Source organism: Rhineura floridana, chromosome 3 (assembly GCF_030035675.1).
Source record: "Rhineura floridana isolate rRhiFlo1 chromosome 3, rRhiFlo1.hap2, whole genome shotgun sequence".
Taxonomy (NCBI): Eukaryota; Metazoa; Chordata; class Lepidosauria; order Squamata; family Rhineuridae; genus Rhineura; species Rhineura floridana.
In genome coordinates, this window is record NC_084482.1 from 51,848,730 (window position 1) to 51,868,290 (window position 19,561).

Consider the following 19,561-nt stretch of genomic DNA (forward strand, 5'->3'; position numbering starts at 1 on the left):
AATTCACAGCAAAGGTGTCTAGGGCATCAGCAATGGATGATGTCTTTGTTCACAGTATTTGAGTGCTGATTGCATCTCAGTGCAGCAGTTAGCACATACCTGGCATGTAGTAAGGGCTGCATTCCAAGGGAACACTCTGCTCTAGAGTGACCTGTCCATTTGTGTGCTTTTGCAGTATGATTGGACTGATGCTAGGAACCTGCATTGCTTTCTATGTTGTTATTGGAGACTTGGGATCAAACTTCTTTGCCCGGTTGTTCGGGCTCCAGGTAAGCTTGCTTTTTATTGACCTTATCAACTGTAATTCAGAACTTATCAACAACAATTCAGAACATTTTCCCTTTCCTGTTGTTCTGCATAAAGGGCATGTTCTGCTTTTGAATGCATTTTCTTGAATGGTATTGTTGTGATACATCCAAGCATCTCTCTTGTCTGCCATTTTCAAAATTAGTAGCAAGCACTGAAGCCGCAGAGCACTTTGTCCCACAATAGCCTGATCCAAGGCAAACTTAACTCCCACACTTATGTCCAAGGGTCAATCCCAAATGGATTTTCTGCAAATGTTCTATTTCCTGTACATTTCCCTTAACTTAGCAGTGAGACTATCACTTTCTGCTTTCTGTATATATAGCAACAACTTTATGTGCATGTGCACCCATTCCCCCACGCATTCCAGTTATAGTAGTGTTTCAGCATTCTTACCTTGTTTATAAAGTATTTTAACTTCACGGTGATGTGAAACAGGACTAGGCAGAGTTGGGTCTATTATGCTGATGCTGTCGACAGAGAGCTGGATGCTAGAGATGCTAAAGGACTCTAGGGGATGTCTGTGGCAGAACTGGGAGTTCAGCGCTTTGGGGCACTGAACAGTACTTTGGGGCTATAGTGTAAGCCTTAGGATGTGTTTGTTTGTTTGTTAATCTTAAAAGCTACAAATGAAAATACAAAAACTAAACTGTGAATAACCTGGCAAACCAGGTCAAGAAGAGTACAGTGCTGTTTGCCTTCCTGATAGAGGAATAGTTGAATTCCCAGTGGGGAAATAGGGTCCAGACAACAATCCACGGGGGCAGGGGCAGGCAGAAAAGCTAAATGGACGTTCAGTAGTGTGTTGGCATGGTTTTTATCTCCTCCGGCCTGATGTAGTTAAGCTCTGATTAAGGAGCTGAGAAGTTAAAAAGATGCTTCATAAGCAAAGCCAAATTAGGTATTAAATATTTCTAGGCATTTCCAAACCTGCTGCTACAATAAACACCAAAAAGGTGCTGGTTAATTTTCTGGGTCAAAATTTCCAAGACTTCCATCTCTTCCTTCATTTTCCTTTCTGCACCAAGGTTAGCTTTCATTTTATTTGCTGGAAGTACATAAAAGATATTCAAATAGGTTGCATTCGGATTACCATTTAAAACAGCCAACAAGCATTCACTTTTTAAATGGGCTTGGTAGGAGCTTTGTAGAGCAACAGTGGCACCAAGTGACTATGTGAGCTAATCACAGAATGGTCTGTGGGAAGCTGCTTTGCTAGCGCTCCATAGACTGCCTTTTAATTTGCTTTCAGAGTGAATCTTAATCTTGGTGTTTTGTGTATGGGGGTGGGGGAGGCATTATGCCTTGTTATGTCTGATTTTTGTATTGTGAGTTTGCTAGGCTTCTCCCCATCCCCCCCGGGATCCTTTGGGTGTACTCAGTGTAACTGTTCCTCAACTTTCAGGTGAGTGGCTGGTTCCGGATAGTCCTGCTTTTTATCGTATCCCTCTGCATAGTGCTTCCGTTGAGTCTCCAGAGGAACATGATGGCGTCCATACAGTCCTTCAGTGCCATGGCTCTGATCTTTTACACGGTGTTTATGTTTGTGGTCAGTATTAATGACTGGGAGGCTTTTGTTTTCTTCAGTGGTTAGTGGTTAATTTATCTAAGGAAAACCGCAATACAAATTAAGTTCCACAGTGTCCAAGCTTTCCTCATGGGTGGGCTCTCAGAGGACATTTAAATAGATGCCAGGTCTGCCTGTTGGCAAGGACTCATAGGCTCAGGGTTTCAGTTTGAAAGGCTTGCTCTATTTAATGTTATTGGCACTGGCCGGTAGAAGACGACCACTACCAGTAAGAGAGAGGCTGCTTGCTGTCCTATGTGGCCACAGGCTCAGGAATGTGTCTTCCATGTACTACTTAATACTACATATTCTTCTGGAGGATCATGCCACGTCCCCAGCTTCTAGCAGTTCAGCACATTTTATGTACCACAGCATACTATGGGCTCTTGGGCCACACAGATTGTAAAAGAATCCCTTGATTAATTCCCTCACTTTCTCTCACAGCATGTTTATTATCCGGATTTGTTTATCAAGGGTTTGTCAGGCCTCATGCCGTGAGCCACTTATCAAATTCTTCTGAAACAGGCCTTTTCCCTCAAATGTCTGTACCACCTCTCCTCTGATGGCATTCCTGGGTCTTTCTTGCTTTGTCCCATCTTTCCATCCATTTGCCATAATGTAATAAATGCATATCTTAGGCCGCATTCTAGACACTGCATTTAAAGTTCTGTGATCCATGATGAACTATTAAGATGCAGAATGGGAGTGGCTAGTTCAGTGGGGAAGTGGAGAGCTTGTCGCCTTCCAGATGATGTCAGATTACAACCTAGTACTGGCAATGTTGGCTGGGGCTGGTGGGATTTGGACCCCCTCAACTTCTGGAGGGTCACATGTTCCCCATCCTTGGACTACTTGATGTCTTGTGACAAAGTTGGTGATGTTAATATAAACATGTTTAAATATTCATGATATGTTACAGTATATATAATGAGTACACCAATGCTGCTTCATTGGTGTACATGGGGCTTTACAGAGTTTCATGAACATGCATGCACGCACGCACGCACGCGCGCACGCGCATCCATGGAGCTTACAGTCTAAAACAGAGAAGAGGAAAGTCAACAAAGGCAGGGGAAGGAGAGACCATGGCACCAAGGGATTAATGTGACAAAACACAGGTTGTTCATACTTAATTTTGGACCTAGAAATAAGGACTAAGGGGTTACGCAAAAATCCTCACAGAATAGATGGATTTTAAAGGGTGAAAGACAGAGATGGCTCATGTCTAGGTAAGGAGTTCCACACACAGAGGGAGAATAGACTGAGTCCCGTTTGTGAGCATGAGATATTTGGGAGGCTGCAGATGATAGAGCTGGAGGAGTTAAAGATTATGAGAAGCTATAAAGGGAAAGGGACCGAAAAGATAGCTTGGGGGGCACGGCCGTGGAGAACTTTAAAGGTAAGGCCGGGAGTTTGTTTGGTATGTGGGAAAGGAACAGGATGCCAGTGAAAGAGCTTGAGTAACATGCAAAGCATCCACTTGACAGCAAACCTAGTGGAGAGTAAGTAGCAGTCCTCTCACCACCCCTTTTTGTTTGTGTGTGGCTTTACTGTAATATGTGCAGAACTCATGAGCACTATAGTACGTCCATTTGCCTTGTGAGGGGAGCAAGGCCTGGGTAGATGGGAGACAGTGAAATTCTGCCTGTAAGGAGGGGGGTCACACTTGGGTCCAGACAGAATTCCTGCCCCCTTAATTCTTTTCATAGCACTAGTATAGTTGCTGCAATCTGGCTTGCCAGACATTGGTTTGGGTTTGGCGTCTCTGTTGTCTGGATTGTAACCTCTCTTTTCTTTTCCTTGGCTGCAGATCGTGCTCTCTGCTTTCAAACACGGCCTTTTTGGAGGGCAGTGGCTGCAGCGGGTCAGTTACGCACGCTGGGAGGGCATTTTTCGCTGCATTCCTATCTTTGGCATGTCTTTCGCCTGTCAGTCGTAAGTACCAGCAACTTTAGCTGCCTAGAGATTGTGGGGTGGAACAGGTTTTGTTAAGGGCAAAGGGTCAGGATGGCCTGTATGGGATAGATACCATCTGGTCCCCTCATCTTTATTTTAATCAAACTGTTTTACAGCCCACTGAGGTACAGCATCTGACTGGGTTGTGACCCTTTTGTTACCTAGCTGAGAGAGGAGTTATATTTCACTCTGGAGTCATTGTACTTAAGAAGCTTCTTGTTCGTAGGAGGCAAATACATCCCCAGTGTAATTTTCCATTGGCTGTAATGTCTGTTACTAAGGATGGTATTGACCCCTGTTCTTGATAGGTAACGAGAACTTAAGCAGACGTAATTACACCACAGTAGGCCACCAAAGCCTGCCTAAAATGATTTACAGGAGCGTCTTCATTAAGCATCGCAACAATTTTAGCTTAGAATATTTAAGTAAAAGGAAATGGTTGTTGGGCCAAGTTGACACTGCTGATTATAGGGTTCTCTTTGCCCTCTTGGGGTATGGGCAGGGCTCTGCACATTTTGTTTGTGCAATACATAAAACAAAGGCTAATCTAGAATTTGGCTGGAGGCTCTTGGCTTTCTTCTTTTTCTTTTTTAAACCAAGTTTAAACCTCTTCTTTTGAGAGAAGAGGGTGGAGACTTGAATCACTGACATCTTGAAGTTAGTCCAGATGGGGTTTCTGTACCTGCTCCCATAACCTTCCCTAGTCCCCCTATTTTCTTTCCTCCTGACTGTACACTCCTGCTATCCACCACCCTTTTCTTTGTGCCACACATGTCAAACCCCCAGATCTGTCAATAAAAATTAATAATGCAAGCAAATGCTGCACATTAGCACAATTTATCCTGGATGGAAAACTTGTGGGATTTTTGGTGTAGCGCATGCAAATCCTTAGTTGTGGGGTTTGTTGTTGTTGTGGAAGATGGAAGTTTTCATCCATAGATGAATCCCATTTCCATTCTTATAGCATTGTCCTTACCACCCTCTGATTTGTGGCTTCTTTGAAAAGCAGCCCAGCTGAAAACATAGGGGTGTGTTCAGCTGGAGACCTGGGATGGGCAGTTAGCATTAGCTTGGCATGGTTGGGCTCTTCAGCTTCCCCCCCCCACACACACACTTATTATGTTTCTCAGCTAGAACATGCCTCACTCAGTTTTAAGTGTCTCTGCTATAATTGGTGACAGAAGGGTTGATTCATTCTTTTGTAGCTGTACCTAGTTACCACAGCAGGCTTTTCTAAAATCCAAAATTGTCCTTTTTCTTGTGGTGGCCATTCAGTAACCAGCCTTCATTTGTTGGGAGTAGGAAACACAGGAAAATTATATGTTCTGGACTAGTATATTCACATATCTATCTAAATATAGACTGCTACACCACCAGTATGGCAAGCCAAACCGAAAGCTTAAACCTATAATTTTTTTCCAAGGGCAAGAATAACAGACACTTCTTGACCTGTATGATGTCACATGCAGATGAATCCCAGAGTAGACAGGCTTGCAATCACTCACCCCTCAAATCACTTAGAAAAAAAAGTGACATGTGTAAGACCTAAATTCTTTCCCTATAGAGGTGGAAAAGTAACATGCATTGGAATGCCAGTTGCTATGGCTTGTGAAAGCACAAGCATACTTTTCTTGTAGAGTTCTCTCTTTTGGCATTGAAGTTTGTCGTCATTGCCAAATTCAAAGAGAAACGCCTTTGCCCCCCACAATTATGCCATATGGTCTAACAGACTGTGCATGGGGCAGGGAGCCAGGAAGCATAGAAATGTAATATTAGCTCTGCTACAGCCTTCCTATGTGACCTTAGGCTAGTCTCCCCATCACAACAGCTCATTTGTAATGTGAACGATGGTGATGTAACCTTTGAGAAAGAGATTTCAAACAGAAGCATGGTTGATCCTTCTGTGAACATACTGATCTGACTGGCTGGCACTAATTTTTGTTAGTGTAACACGATTGTCATTACTAGTGTAATGGAAGTCAGCCCTGTAAGGATAGGAGAATCAGTCTATTTCTTGTCCATGTCATTTTTGCATGTGTTCATCTATAAGCCCCATTCCTACATTAAATGGTAAACTAAAAAAATATATATGCATGAACATGTGCATTAAAATGCATAGTTTAAAGGGATGTTCTCCCAAAATGGGTGTTTTGATGCATTTGTTGAGCCAAGAACTATGACAGAACATTCAGGAAGTGTGAAATCTGGGTTATAAGTTCCCATCTGCTGGTCAATTCACTTTGGAATTTGCAAAGATCTAATTCTTCAAGCATTCCTGTAAGCATAATGGGTGTTGTGTATTTTTAAAGGCTTATTTTTGAAAGACTCTGAACACCCATCCTGAAGTTGACTGTACACAGGTTTCTTTTAATTCCCCAATATGCAGGGTACATCCCATTTCCATCTGAGCAGACTGGTGATCGCCATCCGTCCTCTGTAAAATGAAATGAGGTTCAGATCCCTGACTGTGATCAAATACTCCAGCTGCTTGGCCCTTCGAGGCCTCTTTATTTTGCAGGATTGGGTCCTTTTCTCTGAACAGTTTTCCTGCTGTCCATAACAAATCTAAAAATAACACTGCAAAGACGCCCTTTCTGTTTTCTGCACACAAGGGATGAGTTTTTGTGGTGGAGATGAAAATCTGTTAACAAAAGAAATAGCTCTCTCTTCATCAAGAAGAAGCTGCTGTTTCTCTGTATCAAGCTCTGAACCTGCTTGTTTGTGCTCTTTCTCTCCTTGTGCTCATCTTGGGAATAGAGAGATAAATGTAAAGGGCATTTGGTCTAAATATCTTTCTTCAGTCTGCCCTGAGGAGTGGCGTTTATGTGATTGCAAGTGAAGTGAAGAAGCCTAAGCCTGTAGCATACAAAGTGTTTGTCAGACAAAGGCTTCTGCGTCCTGAATGCCTTGATCTTGGCCTGGCCTTCAGGGTGGACATTTCAGCTCAAAACTAAACTTTGTGCACATTTAAGGTAAACTGCTTGTTGCCTGTGCTGGAGTTGACTGTCAGGGAGGTTTGGTGGACTTTTTACAGCTATGTCTGTAAAGCCAAAATGTCTTGGGGCTTGTTTACATGAAGCAGAAGGAGTAAATAACTCCTGATCCTGTTGACGCCTGTCCTACTCACTTAAGAATATAAGAAATGCCATACTAGATGAGACCAAAAGTCCTTCTTGTTCAGCATTTTGTCTCCTCTTAACGGTATCACTGTGGATGCCTCTGGAAAGTTCACAAACAGTGCATAGTGAGGATAGCAGTGTTGCTGCTTGTTCTCTAGTATTGAGTAACTGAAGATATGCTGCCTCTGAATGTGGAATTGCCATTTTTACCCATTGCTGCATAGCTAGTAGCCCTGTACTTCATAGCATACTTTCCTACTAGTTAAGCCTTGGGACCAAACAACATGTGACAGGGGAGATCTATGAACAGGACCTCCTTTGGTGTTTTTTTTTTTTAAAGTTAATAACAGCCACTGGGGGCAGGGATATGGATAGAGACCATGTTGCTGGCGATAAGTGGTTGTAAACCTTTCAGCCTGTGCTCTTTTTCCTAACTAAACCCCCAGCTTCCTGGAACTATTTTTCACACTGAGCAAATAGCATTGGAGGATGTGGGGGGGGGTGCACTATTTTGATCAGAATGATTCTGTGGGAGGAAAGGTTCAGTTCCCTCCCCCCTCTATAGTGCCATGTTCCTGAATTGAATCAGTGAGCCTGTGGTTGCTGTTGACTTTTTTTTAAAAAAATGCAGGAAATCCAGTTCATGGATCTTCCACATTGTTTGTACTTTAGATCTCAGCCTGTTGGGAACGGAGAGGCGGAAGACACGTATAGGAGGTTTCTCATTCCATAGCACGAGAACCTCCCTAAGGGTAGATTCTCAGCCTCAATTACCATACCTAATCTGTGTGGTTTTGCCTTGGTGTGTTGTTCTTTATTGAATAAAGAAGCGTATGTGCAAGGTGATCATTTTTAACAACAAGTGTTTGCATTGTGTATAACAATTGCAATAATAAAGGTAACATCTTCAATGGCCTAGGTAGATAGACGCGGTGGTCTTCATAAATACTTAACTACCACTGAGCATGAAAGAGAACCCCGGGGGTGGGGGGGAAATCAGCTATTAAACAGAGCTTAAACAAAAAATAAACAAAGTTTTGACTTGTCTCCAGGTTTCTGCCCAGTAGTTCAAAGAAGGCATTATCTCCTTTATGACTATCCCATCTACTTACCTCCTCAAGGTGTCCCTTTGTGTTCAAGAGCAGGCGGTCAAGTAAGGCCCATGCAGACTCTGGCTGCTGTAATAAGCCAAACACATGATGTTGGGGAAAAAGCTTTTCCATGTACATAAGCGCCCAAGCCCCATGTAATTGGCCCTTTCAGATTTTTGTGAGTTGGGCTCAAGCATCAGTACTGAAATATGACAGACGCAGTGTTTAGTCTTGGTTGTTTAACTTTTGTCTTTGACAATATGATGCTTCAGCTCTCGTCCTGCTCATTATTCTGTAAACACTGCATTGCTTTAATTATCAGCTCTGGATATTCCAAGAACAATAATCTCCAATGTGCTGTCTGGAGCTCTGCCACTGGTGTTTGAGGCAAACAAGTGGTCATTCATGTTGGAACATTTTTTTTTAAGTGAAATATTTACATTGCCCACGTGGCAATGGCAAGGAGCAAACTTGTGAGTGTTCTGAAATCTCTTGGCATAAACTGCGGTAGAGTGACAAGTGCCTGAATTCCATGCGGGGAAGGTGTCTGCAGTTACACTCTGCTGGCAAGGGAGCACTGGATTCAGTATTTCTCTTCTTGAGAAATTTTTCTGAGATGCTTTAACATTTGCCTATTTTTCTGCAGCCAGGTCTTACCAACCTACGATAGTCTGGATGAACCATCAGTTAAAATCATGAGCTCCATATTTGCCTCGTCGCTACATGTGGTCACTACCTTTTACGTTATGGTGAGAACCTTTTAAAAAAAAAATCCCCCCTGCTCCTTCTGCTTCCCAAAAGAAAAATGCTATTCTGTGCATGTTTTGGAGCAGTGGAGAAACAATTGTGAAGATATTTTGTGTCACATGCAATAGATACTCTCTGGGGATGTTTCCAGAGCTCAGGATTTGTGAGCAGTAAATCCCACTCAGCTGGGCTGGATCATGGGAGTATGTGTGTGTATGTGTGTGTATGCATGTGTTTTTTAGTGTTCCCCATACTCTGAACAATTAGAAATATATAGTTACAGCTTGAGCCACACCCGCCAGAAATAGCTGTACAAGAAGTAAAAAATGCTGGCACTGACCACAGCAGGACATTTTTCATCAATATATCATCTATATCAGAATGAGCACTGCAACCCCCCACCTGTTTTGATTTGTCCTTTGTTGCTGTCAGAGCGTTGGTACATGATTCTGAAGGAGCAGTAGGAAGAATTGTTGAAGTGCTCCTCTTAGTTGTCTTTCTGACAACATGTTCGCATGATGCTTTGGAGTTACTATATCGCTGAGCTGTAGTCACTTCTTTCCTCTCAGTGCCATGCAGTAGTGTAGTGGCAAATTCAGAAGTGCAGGGTCCCTTCATGATAGTCACACAATGCCCCTCACAGCCATGCCTTTTCCCCACTTTTCCTCGTCTCCCTTGCTCTCCATGTTCCTTGGTGTCCACTACAACAAACAGCCCTGAGAGCCAATCATCATGAAAGGGGAGGCTGTGTGTTAGCTACTGGGAAAAGTCTTCTCTGTGGCTGACTCACCTCCTTTCACTCTGATTGGCTCATACAGAGGGACCTGGCTGGGACCCTGCTCCCAAAAAAGTAAGGGGTCTATGACCCCCCGCAACCCCGGATGACTACACCCCTGGTGCCATCAAGCTATTAATACACATCATTGGTTGTATTTGGGATAAGAGACAGATAGCAATGAACCACACTTGGAGACCTCTTATGCAGGAGAGGTTTGTGGAGCTTTCTTGTAAGCCTGTAGGCAACTAGAGGCTGTATAATCCAGCCCTGGGACTCTGCTTGCGCAACAGACTTCCCTGCATGCAATGGAACTCCTCTTTTCCTCTCATGTTCCCTCCAGCTCCCCACACACCCTCAAAACCAGCTTTAGAGGGTTCAGGGACCCTCTGGAGCAGATTTGGGGGGTTACACGGGGAAGGAAAGAAAATGGAAGTCCCATTATGCGAGTAAAACTCTGCTGATGCAGCGTTGGATACAATCCTAGGAAAACATGAAGTATGCCATGTCATGTAAAATATGTGTAAAGCCCAATTAAATGTAGAGAACATCATGACAAAGGAGAGTTGCTGTTTTGAAGGTGGGTTGCAACTACTCCCTTGGTTACTATCTTGTCTTCCATCGCAGAATTTGGAGCAGTCCAAGGACATTATCTTTTCAGCCCCCTTCTACCCATGATGACAAAATGTGGTCAGGGCTTCAAAGTAAGAGTTCACATTTAAGATGTCAGAAAAAAGTTGAAGTTACTGCTGTATTGTCACTTTTTGGAAAGCATCCTTACATGTTGTCATAGCCAGGTGCTTGGAATGACTTAATGTCATCTCACTGCTTCGTATCACAGTAGAACATTTGTTTTACTCTGCCATAAATTCATTCTGCATCTGCTCTTTCAATAGTGCATGCAGCTCTGGTCATTGGATCTTGGAAAAGATACACTGGAATTTGGAAATGTACAGGGAAACCCAGCAAAAGTGATATGGGATCTCAGATCGTGTTCTTATGAGCCAGATCAATCAATCATCATTTATTACTGTCAATGACCAGCACTATAAAATGTAAAAACAGTAAAACAATAAAACATATCAATATTATACAGAGGAGGAAACAAGGGCAGCAGCCTGAGATAATATGGTACTAATGGTGTTGAATTAAGGCATCCATGGCCAGAGTATAAAGGTTTAGGATTAAACAGGGGTGTGTTTTTTTTGGGGGGGGGAGATAGGTTCTCCCATTGTCTTGAGGACAGACTCAAGGGATGCCAGTTTTCTACTCTTTTTATTGAACAAATGTATGTAGCCACTGAAAGTAATTCCCCTTTCCTACTTGAACAGGTGGGGTTCTTTGGCTATGTGAGCTACACTGGAAACATTGAGGGCAATGTACTCATGAACTTTCCCTCCAATGTGGTGACAGAGATGATACGTGTGGGGTTCATGATGTCTGTGGCATTTGGGTTTCCTATGATGATTCTGCCGTGCCGGCAGGCACTGAATACCCTTCTCTTTGAACAGCAGGTAAAGACCTTGTGGATCGGTATAGTTGCTTGCCCTTATCCAGACTATTACATGTTTAGGCTTTCCCTGCATTTGCTACCTTAAACTGAGAGTGTGTTCACGTTGCACTTACTCTTCTCTGTTGACTCCCCTCCCCAGTTTCTCTCATGCAAAAGGAACGAGCAAAATTACTCCCAAGGCTTGGAGTGGTGGCCCCACTCTCTAATGGAGTTTTGGTCTGATGCCTCCTGGTTTCTTTGTTACAAGAAACTGCTAGATAACTGATAGGATCTGCTCTATAGTTTGGAGCCAGTTTTGCATTGTGGGACTAACAAATCCTGTACAAGGAGCAAATTGTTAATGCTTATATGGAAAAATAGCATGAAGTAACTTTCAGGGAGAAATGATTATACTTACCACTTACATTTGGCCTATGCATAACTATAGTGTCTGTGGAAACTGTATCCAGTGCTAGGCCTACTCAAAGTAGACCCATTGAAATGAATGGACCTAAATTACCATGCCTATTAGGTTCAGTGGGTCTACTCAGAGTAGAACTAGCAGTAGATACAACCCCATGTATTTCATGTGGTTGGGTGCTATAAAGTAGTACTTGGCCTAAAACAGGTGACGGGAACCTTTGGCCCTCCAGATGTTGCTAAAGTACAACTTTCATCATTGTTGGTCACTGGACATGCTTTCTGGGGCTGATGGGTGTTATAGTTCAGCAACATCTGGAGGGCCAAAGATTTTCCACACCTGATCTAAAATATCTTGATCTCTCAATGGTAGAGAAACGAGGTATCAGACCAGCTATCACGACATGTGACCAAATCCTAGGGCAGGGATGGGAACTTGTGGCCCTCCAGATGTTGTTGGGATCCAGTTCCCATCATCTGTGTCTGGAGCCGATGGGACATGGAGTCAACAACATCTGCAGGGCCTGTCCTAGGGAAAGGAAGTGGTAATTATCTCCTTTCCTGAAAACCACTCTGACACTTATGCTACTCTTATGTCGAGTATTCCCCTCCTTAGGGTGTCTTATGTTCTTCCACGTGAAATATATGTATGTTCTTTGGGAGAGTTTTAAAAAGGTACTTGATGTAACTAGCAAAGCAGAATTATTTTGGCATGATGAAGGCTCGGTGGATCTTGCCTTTAGGAACTCTTTATGTCAGCATTTGAAGTATAAATGCCACTTCCGGTGCTCCGCTGTTTCGGAACAGAACTCACTTGCAGCCCATTTTTTAAAAAAAACTTAAATGCAGGTTCAGGTGGTTATGAGAGCTAGGACAAGCATGTAAAGACAAACTCAAAAGGTCAGAAAATATGTAATTTAGTAATCCAAATGTTATGTCATGGGTGGGTGGGTGGAACCTGTGGCCCCCCAGATGCTGCTGAACTACAACTCCCATCATTCCTGACCATTGACCATTCTGGTTGGGGCCAATGGGACTTGGAGTCCAACAGCATCTGGAGGACCACAGGTTCCTCACCTCTGTATTATGCTGACCAGCACTGGTGATCTCATATCCTTCATAATATTACAGGCTGGAATAATTAAGCCATAGTGGTATGCTTCATTTAGAAACTTAGAGGTATAAAGCTAACTCCAGTGGGTAATTGCCGCATCACAAGAAATAATTGATTGGGTGCATTGGGAGGAGACTCAGACTCTAGTTCAGAAGATTTCAGAGGTGTAGTCAATAGACACAGGCCCTCTAAAACTAGAGAGGAAAATTCTATTTGTCTAGTTTAAAAAAAATTAAAAGAATTGATTAGTTTATTAATCTTTTCTTTTTAAATAGCAAAAAGATGGGACATTTGCTGCAGGAGGTTATATGCCACCTCTCCGATTTAAAGCCCTGACCCTAGCAGTTGTGTTTGGAACCATGGTTGGTGGCATCATGATCCCAAATGGTAAGTGAAATTTAGTTCTTTATTATTCAGTTCCATATTCGTTCTTCCCCATCCCTAGTCTTATGCGCTCATGATAGGTTTATGGCATTTAGGCTAAAGCCTCTCACTTACTTATAAAGATTTAAATATGTATAAAATAGATATCCAGTTATTCTGAAATGCACATAGGAATGATTGCACCATATTAGTGCGATCATTCCTACTCCACAAAACTGAGTTTTAGACCCTTCAGAAGCACACCGTGAATTGTTTGCAAGGCACTTTGAGGGTAAAATTGCTCACCTCCATAACAATCTTGATGCCCCATCACATCTACCGTATCCCCCAGTGAGGTGTCCAGTGCAACATCTGCTGCAAAGTCTTGGGCTCAGTTTCAGTTGGGACGGCCTGATAATGTAGACAAGGTGCTTGTGATAGTGTGGTCAGCAACGTGTCATCCTGACCTTTGCCCTTCATGGTTTATTAAAGCTTGCTGAGGGGGTATGACCGAGTGGATCCAGGGTGTGGTCAACTTGTCTTTGTGGGATGGAGTGGTCCCAGTTATCTTGAAAGAGGTGGTGATCTGACTGCTCCTGGAAAAGCCCATTCTGGACCCATTGGTTTGTGACAACTACCACCCGATCACAAATAATCCCCCTTTTAAGCAAGGTGATTGAGAGGGTTGTGCCACAGCAATTGCAAGTACTCTTGGATAAAACAGATTTTCTTGACCCATTCCAATCTGATTGCAGGCCTGGTTATTGAACTGAATTGGCCTTGGTCACCCTGATAGATGACCTTTTTCAGGAGAAGGACGGGGAGTGCGGACCCTGTTATTTGATCTCTCAGCAGCTTTTGATACCATATGGTATCCTTCTGATCTGACTTGGTGAGATGGGTATTGGAGGCACTGTTTTACAGTGGTTCAGATCCTATCTCCAGAGTTATTTTCAGAGAACATCATTGGGTGATTGTCTTTCAGCCCCCTGGCAGGTCGTGCTGTGTGGTGCTGCAGGGTACCATCTTGTCTCCAATGCTATTTAACATCTATATGAAGCCATTGGGAGAGGTCATTAGGAGATTGGGGGCAAGGTGTCAGCAGTATGCTAATGATACCCAGCTCTGTTTATTGGTAACATTTGAATTGAGAGAAGCTATGCAAGCCCTGGACCAGTACCTGGATTCATTGATGGGCTGGATGAGGGCCAATAAACTGATTCTGAATCACAGTGAGCCAGAGGCGCTGTGGGTAGGTGGTTCCTGAGTTTGAATAATTATTCAATTGCCTGCTTTAGATGGGGTTGTACTCCCTCTGAAAGAGCAGGTTCATGGTTCATCCAGGGGATGCTCCTGGATCCATCTTTGTTTCTGGAGGCCCAGGTGACCTTAGTGGCTAGGAGTGCCTTTTATCAGCTTGGCTGGTAAGACAACTGCAGCCGTTTCTGGACTGGGATAGCCTGACCACTATTGTCCATGCACTGCTAACCGCCAGACTGGATTGCTGTAATGCACTATGTAGGACTGCCCTTGAGGTTGGTCCAAAAGCTGCTGCTGGTTCAAAATGTGGCAGTGTGGCTGCTCAGAGGTGCAGGGTATCTCCAACATGTTACCCTTCTGCTGAAAGAATTGAACTAGCTGCCCATTAGCTGCCAGGCCAAGTCCAAGGTCCTGATTTTAGTGTACAAAGCCCTATACAGCTTGGGACCAGGGTACCTGAAATACCATCTTACCCTTGAATACCCAGCCAGTCTTTGCACTCTGCAGATGAGGGCCTCCACACAACATAGGAATTGGACCTTTAGTGTTGTAGCACTTACCCTTTGGAATTCCCTCCCCTTAAATATTAGACAGGTACCATCTCATCTTTTTGGCGCCTGCTGAAAACCTTCCTCTTTCAACAAGCCTTTTAAGTAGAGACCTTATCCCAGACTGTGTCTGTGTTAGTTGTTGTTATGTGCCTTCAAGTCAATTACGACATATGGCAACCCTATGAATCGGTGACCTCCAAGAGCATCTGTCATGAACCACCCTGTTCAGATCTTGTAAGTTCAGGTCTGTGGCTTCCTTTATGGAATCAATCCATCTCTTGTTTGGCCTTCCTCTATTTCTACTTCCTTCTGTTTTTCCCAGCATTATTGTCTTTTCTAGTGAATCATGTCTTCTCATGATGTGTCCAAAATATGATAACCTCAGTTTCATCATTTTAGCTTCTAGTGACAGTTCTGCTTTAATTTTTTCTAACACCCAATTATTTGTCTTTTCTGTAGTCCATGGTATCCGCAAAGCTCTTCGCCAACACCACATTTCAAATGAGTTGATTTTTCTCTTACCCGCTTTTTTCACTGTCCAACTTTCAGATCCATAAATAGATATTAGGAATACCATGGTCTGACTGATCCTGACTTTAGTGTTCAGTGATACATCTTTGCATTTGAGGACCTTTTCTAGTTCTCTCACAGCTGCTCTCCCCAGTCCTAGCCTTCTTCTCATTTCTTGACTATTGTCTCCTTTTGGTTAATGACTGTGCCAAGGTATTGATAATCCTTGACAAGTTCAACGTCCTCATTGTCAACTTTAAAGTTACATAAATCTTCTGTTGTCATTACTTTAGTCTTTTTGATGTTCAGCTGTAGTCCTGCTTTTGTGCTTTCCTCTTTAACTTTCATCAGCATTCGTTTCAAATCATTACTGGTTTCTGTTAGTAGTATGGTATCGTCTGCATATCTTAAATTGATATTTCTCCCTCCAGTTTTCATACCTCCTTCATCTTGGCCCAATCCCGCTTTCCGTATGATATGTTCTGTGTACAGATTAAACAAATAGGGTGATAAAAACACCCCTGTCTCACACCCTTTCTGATGGGGAACCAATTGGTTTCTCCATATTGATTGATTGATTGATTGCATTTGTATACTGCCCCATAGCCAAAGCTGTTTGGGCGGTTTACAACAATTAGAAACATTAAAAACAAATATACAAATTTAAAAACACATTTTTTAAAAAGCAATTTAAAAACACATGGTATAATACCTGGGAGAAGAAGAAAGTCTTGACCTGGTGCCGAAAAGACAACAGTGTTGGCGCCAGGTGCACCTCGTCAAAAAGATCATTCCATAATTTGGGGGCCACCACTGAGAAGGCCCTCTCCCTTGTTGCCAGACTCCCAGCTTCCCTCCGAGTAGGCACCCAGAGGAGGGCCTTGGATGTTGAGCGTAGTGTGTGGGTGGGTTCGTGTCGGGAGAGACATTCCATCAGATATTGTGGTCCTAATCTGTGTAAGGCTTTATAGGTTAAAACCAGCACCTTGAATTGAGCTCAGAAACATACATGCAGCCAATGCAAGCGGGCCAGAATCGGTTTTATAAATTCGAACTGTCTGGTCCCTGTTACCAATCTGGCTGCTGCATTTTGCACAAGCTGCAGCTTCCTAACCATCTTCAAAGGCAGCCCCATGTAGAGCACATTGCAGTAATCTAACTTGGAGGTTACCAGAGCATGGACAACTGAAGCCAGGTTATCCCTGTCCAGAAAGGGGCGTAGCTGGGCCACCAACCGAAGTTGATAGAAGGCACTTTGTGCCACCGAGGCTACCTGAGCCTCAAGTGACAGAGATGATTCTGGGAGAACCCCCAAGCTACAAACCTGCTCCTTCAGGGGGAGTGTAACCCCATCCAGGACAGGTTGGACATCCACCATCCGGTCAGAAGAACCACCCACTAGCAGCATCTCAGTCTTGTCTGGATTGAGCCTCAGTTTATTAGCCCTCATCCAGTCCATTGTCGCAGCCAGACACTGGTTCAGCACATTGACAGCCTCACCTGAAGAAGATAAAAAGGAGAAATAGACCTATGTGTCATCAGCATACTGATGGCAACGTACTCCAAAGCTCCAGATGACCTCACGCAACGGTTCCATGTAGATGTTGAACAGCATGGGAGACAGAACTGACCCCTGCGGAATCCCATACTGGAGAATCCAGAGTGCCGTGCAATGTACCCCAAGCACCAGGTAAGGATATTCTGTCTTTACAGTAGCCTCTTGTCCAGAGTACAGGTTGCACATCAGGACAATTAGATGCTGTGCCACTCCCATTTCTTTTAAAGCATTCCATAGTTTTTCATGATCTACACAGTCAAAGGCTTTGCTGTAATCTATAAAGCACAGGGTGATTTCCTTCTGAAATTCCTTGCTCTGTTCCATTATCCAATGTATGTTTGCGATATGATCTCTGGTGCCTCTTCCCTTTCTAAATCCAGCTTGGATGTCTGGCATTTCTCGCTCCATATATGGTAAGAGCCTTTGTTGTAGTATCTTGAGCATTACTTTACTTGCATGGGATATTAAGGTAATAGATAATTACTGCATTCCCTGGGATCTCCTTTCTTTGGAATTGGGATATATATTGAATGCTTCCAGTCTGTGGGCCATTGTTTAGTTTTCCATATTTCTTGACAGATTTTTGTCAAACTTTGGACAGATTCAGTCTCAGTAGCTTGTAGCAACTCTATTGGTATGCCATCTGTTCCTGGTGATTTGTTTCTCCCAAGTATTTTAAGAGCAGCTTTCACCTCACATTCTAAAATTTTTGCTTCTTCATCATACGGTTCCTCCATAAATGAATCTGTCATCCGGGCATCTCTTTTATAGAGTTCTTCAGTGTATTGCTTCCATCTTCCTTTTATTTCATCTCAGTCAGTCAGTGTGTTCCCCTGTTGATTATTCAACATCCCTTCTCTTGGTTTAAATTTCCCTTTCATTTCTCTAATGTTTTGGAATAGGGCTCTTGTTCTTCCCTTTTTGTTGTCCTGTTTCTATACAATAACTAATGTCCCTGCATACTAGTCGCTGTATTGTTGCATTTAGGGTTCTGACCGTGTTTCTATCTCCTTTTGCTTTTGCTTTCCTTCTCTCTTTAACCATTTTAAGAGTTTCTTCAGTCATCCATTGAGGTATTGTCTTTTTATTTATTTATTGCATTTGTATACTGTCCCATAGCTAAAGCTCTCTGGGCGGTTTGCATTCTTCCTTGATAATGTCTCTGACTTCATTCCATAGTTTTTCTGGTTCTCTGTCAACTAAGTTTAAAGCCTCAAACCTGCTCCTTATCTGATCTTTATATTCTTCTGTATTTTGGCGTTATGATTGCTTTGTTGTTCTTCTTTAGCTTTACTCTGATTTTTGATACGACCAGTTCATGATCTGTACCACAGTCTGCTCCTGGTCTTGTTTTCACAGAAAGTATGGAACTTCTCCATCTTCTGCTACCAATTATATAATCAATTTTATTCCCATATTGACCATTTGGTAATGTCCATGTGTACAGTCTTCTTTTTGGTTGCTCAAAAAATGTGTTTGCGAGAAACAAATTATTGGCTTCACAGAATTCAATAAGTCTTTCTCCTGCTTCATCTCTGTCTCCTAAGCCCCATTTCCCCACAATTCCTAGTTCTTCTCTGTTTCCTACTTTTGCATTCCAGTTCCCCATGGTTATCAGAACATCTTGTTTTGGTGTGTGATCAATTTCTTCCTGTGCTTCTGCATAAAATGTCTCCAATTCCTCTTCTTCTGCGTTTGCCATTGGAGCATAGACTTGGATAATGGTTATGTTAATAGGTTTCCTGTTAAATCACATTGATATCACTCACTCAGACCTTGCATTATAGCTCCTAATTGCTTTTGCTACATCACTTCTCACTATTAAAGCAACCCCATTTCTTCTTAATTTCTCATTTCCTGCATAAAATATTTTGTAGTTGCCTGATTGAAAATGTCCCATTCCTGTCCATTTTAATTCACTCATGCCAAGTATTGTAATGTTGATGTGTTCCATTTCTTGCTTGACAATATCTAACTTTCCCTGGTTCATGCTTCTCACATTCCATGTTCCTATTGTGTACGTTGTACAACTCCCGACTCTCCTTTCGCATCTGTACGCATCAGCCTCTGGGCTTCCTTTCGGCTTTGACTCAGCTGCGTCATTAGTCACAGCACTACTCGTACTTGTCCCTTGTTCTTCCTCAGTAGCTCGGTGAGTGCCTTCTGACCTGGGGGTCTCATCTTCCAGCACTATCTTGTGTTGCATTTTGGATACTCTGTTCACAGGGTTTTCGTGGTAAGAGGTATTCAGAGGTGGTTTACCACTGCCTTCCTCTGAGTTTGGATGCATCTTAGTCTGGTGTCTCAGCTTTGACCATTCTGCCTTAGGTGCCCCTGCTAGGAGTCTAGCCTCTTGGTCTAGACTCCTGACAGCATTGCTCTCAGCTTCTTCAATACTCTCAAACCTCCTCACCATGTTAAGGTGTGCATCCTAAATGGGGTGTCTGTGTTAGAATTGTTTTTAAATATTTTTTTTAATATGTTTTTAAGATGCGTCAAAGATGATTTTAGTGTTTTATCACTTGTTTGATGTCCTGGGCTCCTTCTGGGAGAAAGGGCAGATATAAATTTAATAAACAAACAAATAAGTTTAATTCTAGCTACCAATACCCAGTTGAACTAGAAAAGCTTTGTAGTACTTGGAAGAAGATGTTCAGACTCTAGGGACAAGAGTTTTACAACAGAGGCACAGTCACAGAAAACGCCTTTATGCATTCATTGCCTTTGTGTGA

General features: G+C 42.9%; 1 protein-coding gene across 2 annotated transcripts in view; it reads left to right on the forward strand.

Annotated features, from left to right (window-relative positions):
• SLC38A10 (solute carrier family 38 member 10) overlaps positions 1-19,561 on the forward strand; it is a 99,787-nt gene that overhangs the window by 22,893 nt on the left and 57,333 nt on the right. For both annotated transcript variants that reach the window (XM_061615754.1, XM_061615755.1), the window contains exons 4-9: positions 176-269; positions 1,712-1,855; positions 3,684-3,808; positions 8,686-8,788; positions 10,893-11,075; positions 12,863-12,974. In XM_061615754.1, coding sequence (XP_061471738.1) covers positions 176-269; positions 1,712-1,855; positions 3,684-3,808; positions 8,686-8,788; positions 10,893-11,075; positions 12,863-12,974 — 761 coding nt within the window. The remainder of the gene's footprint in view (positions 1-175; positions 270-1,711; positions 1,856-3,683; positions 3,809-8,685; positions 8,789-10,892; positions 11,076-12,862; positions 12,975-19,561) is intronic.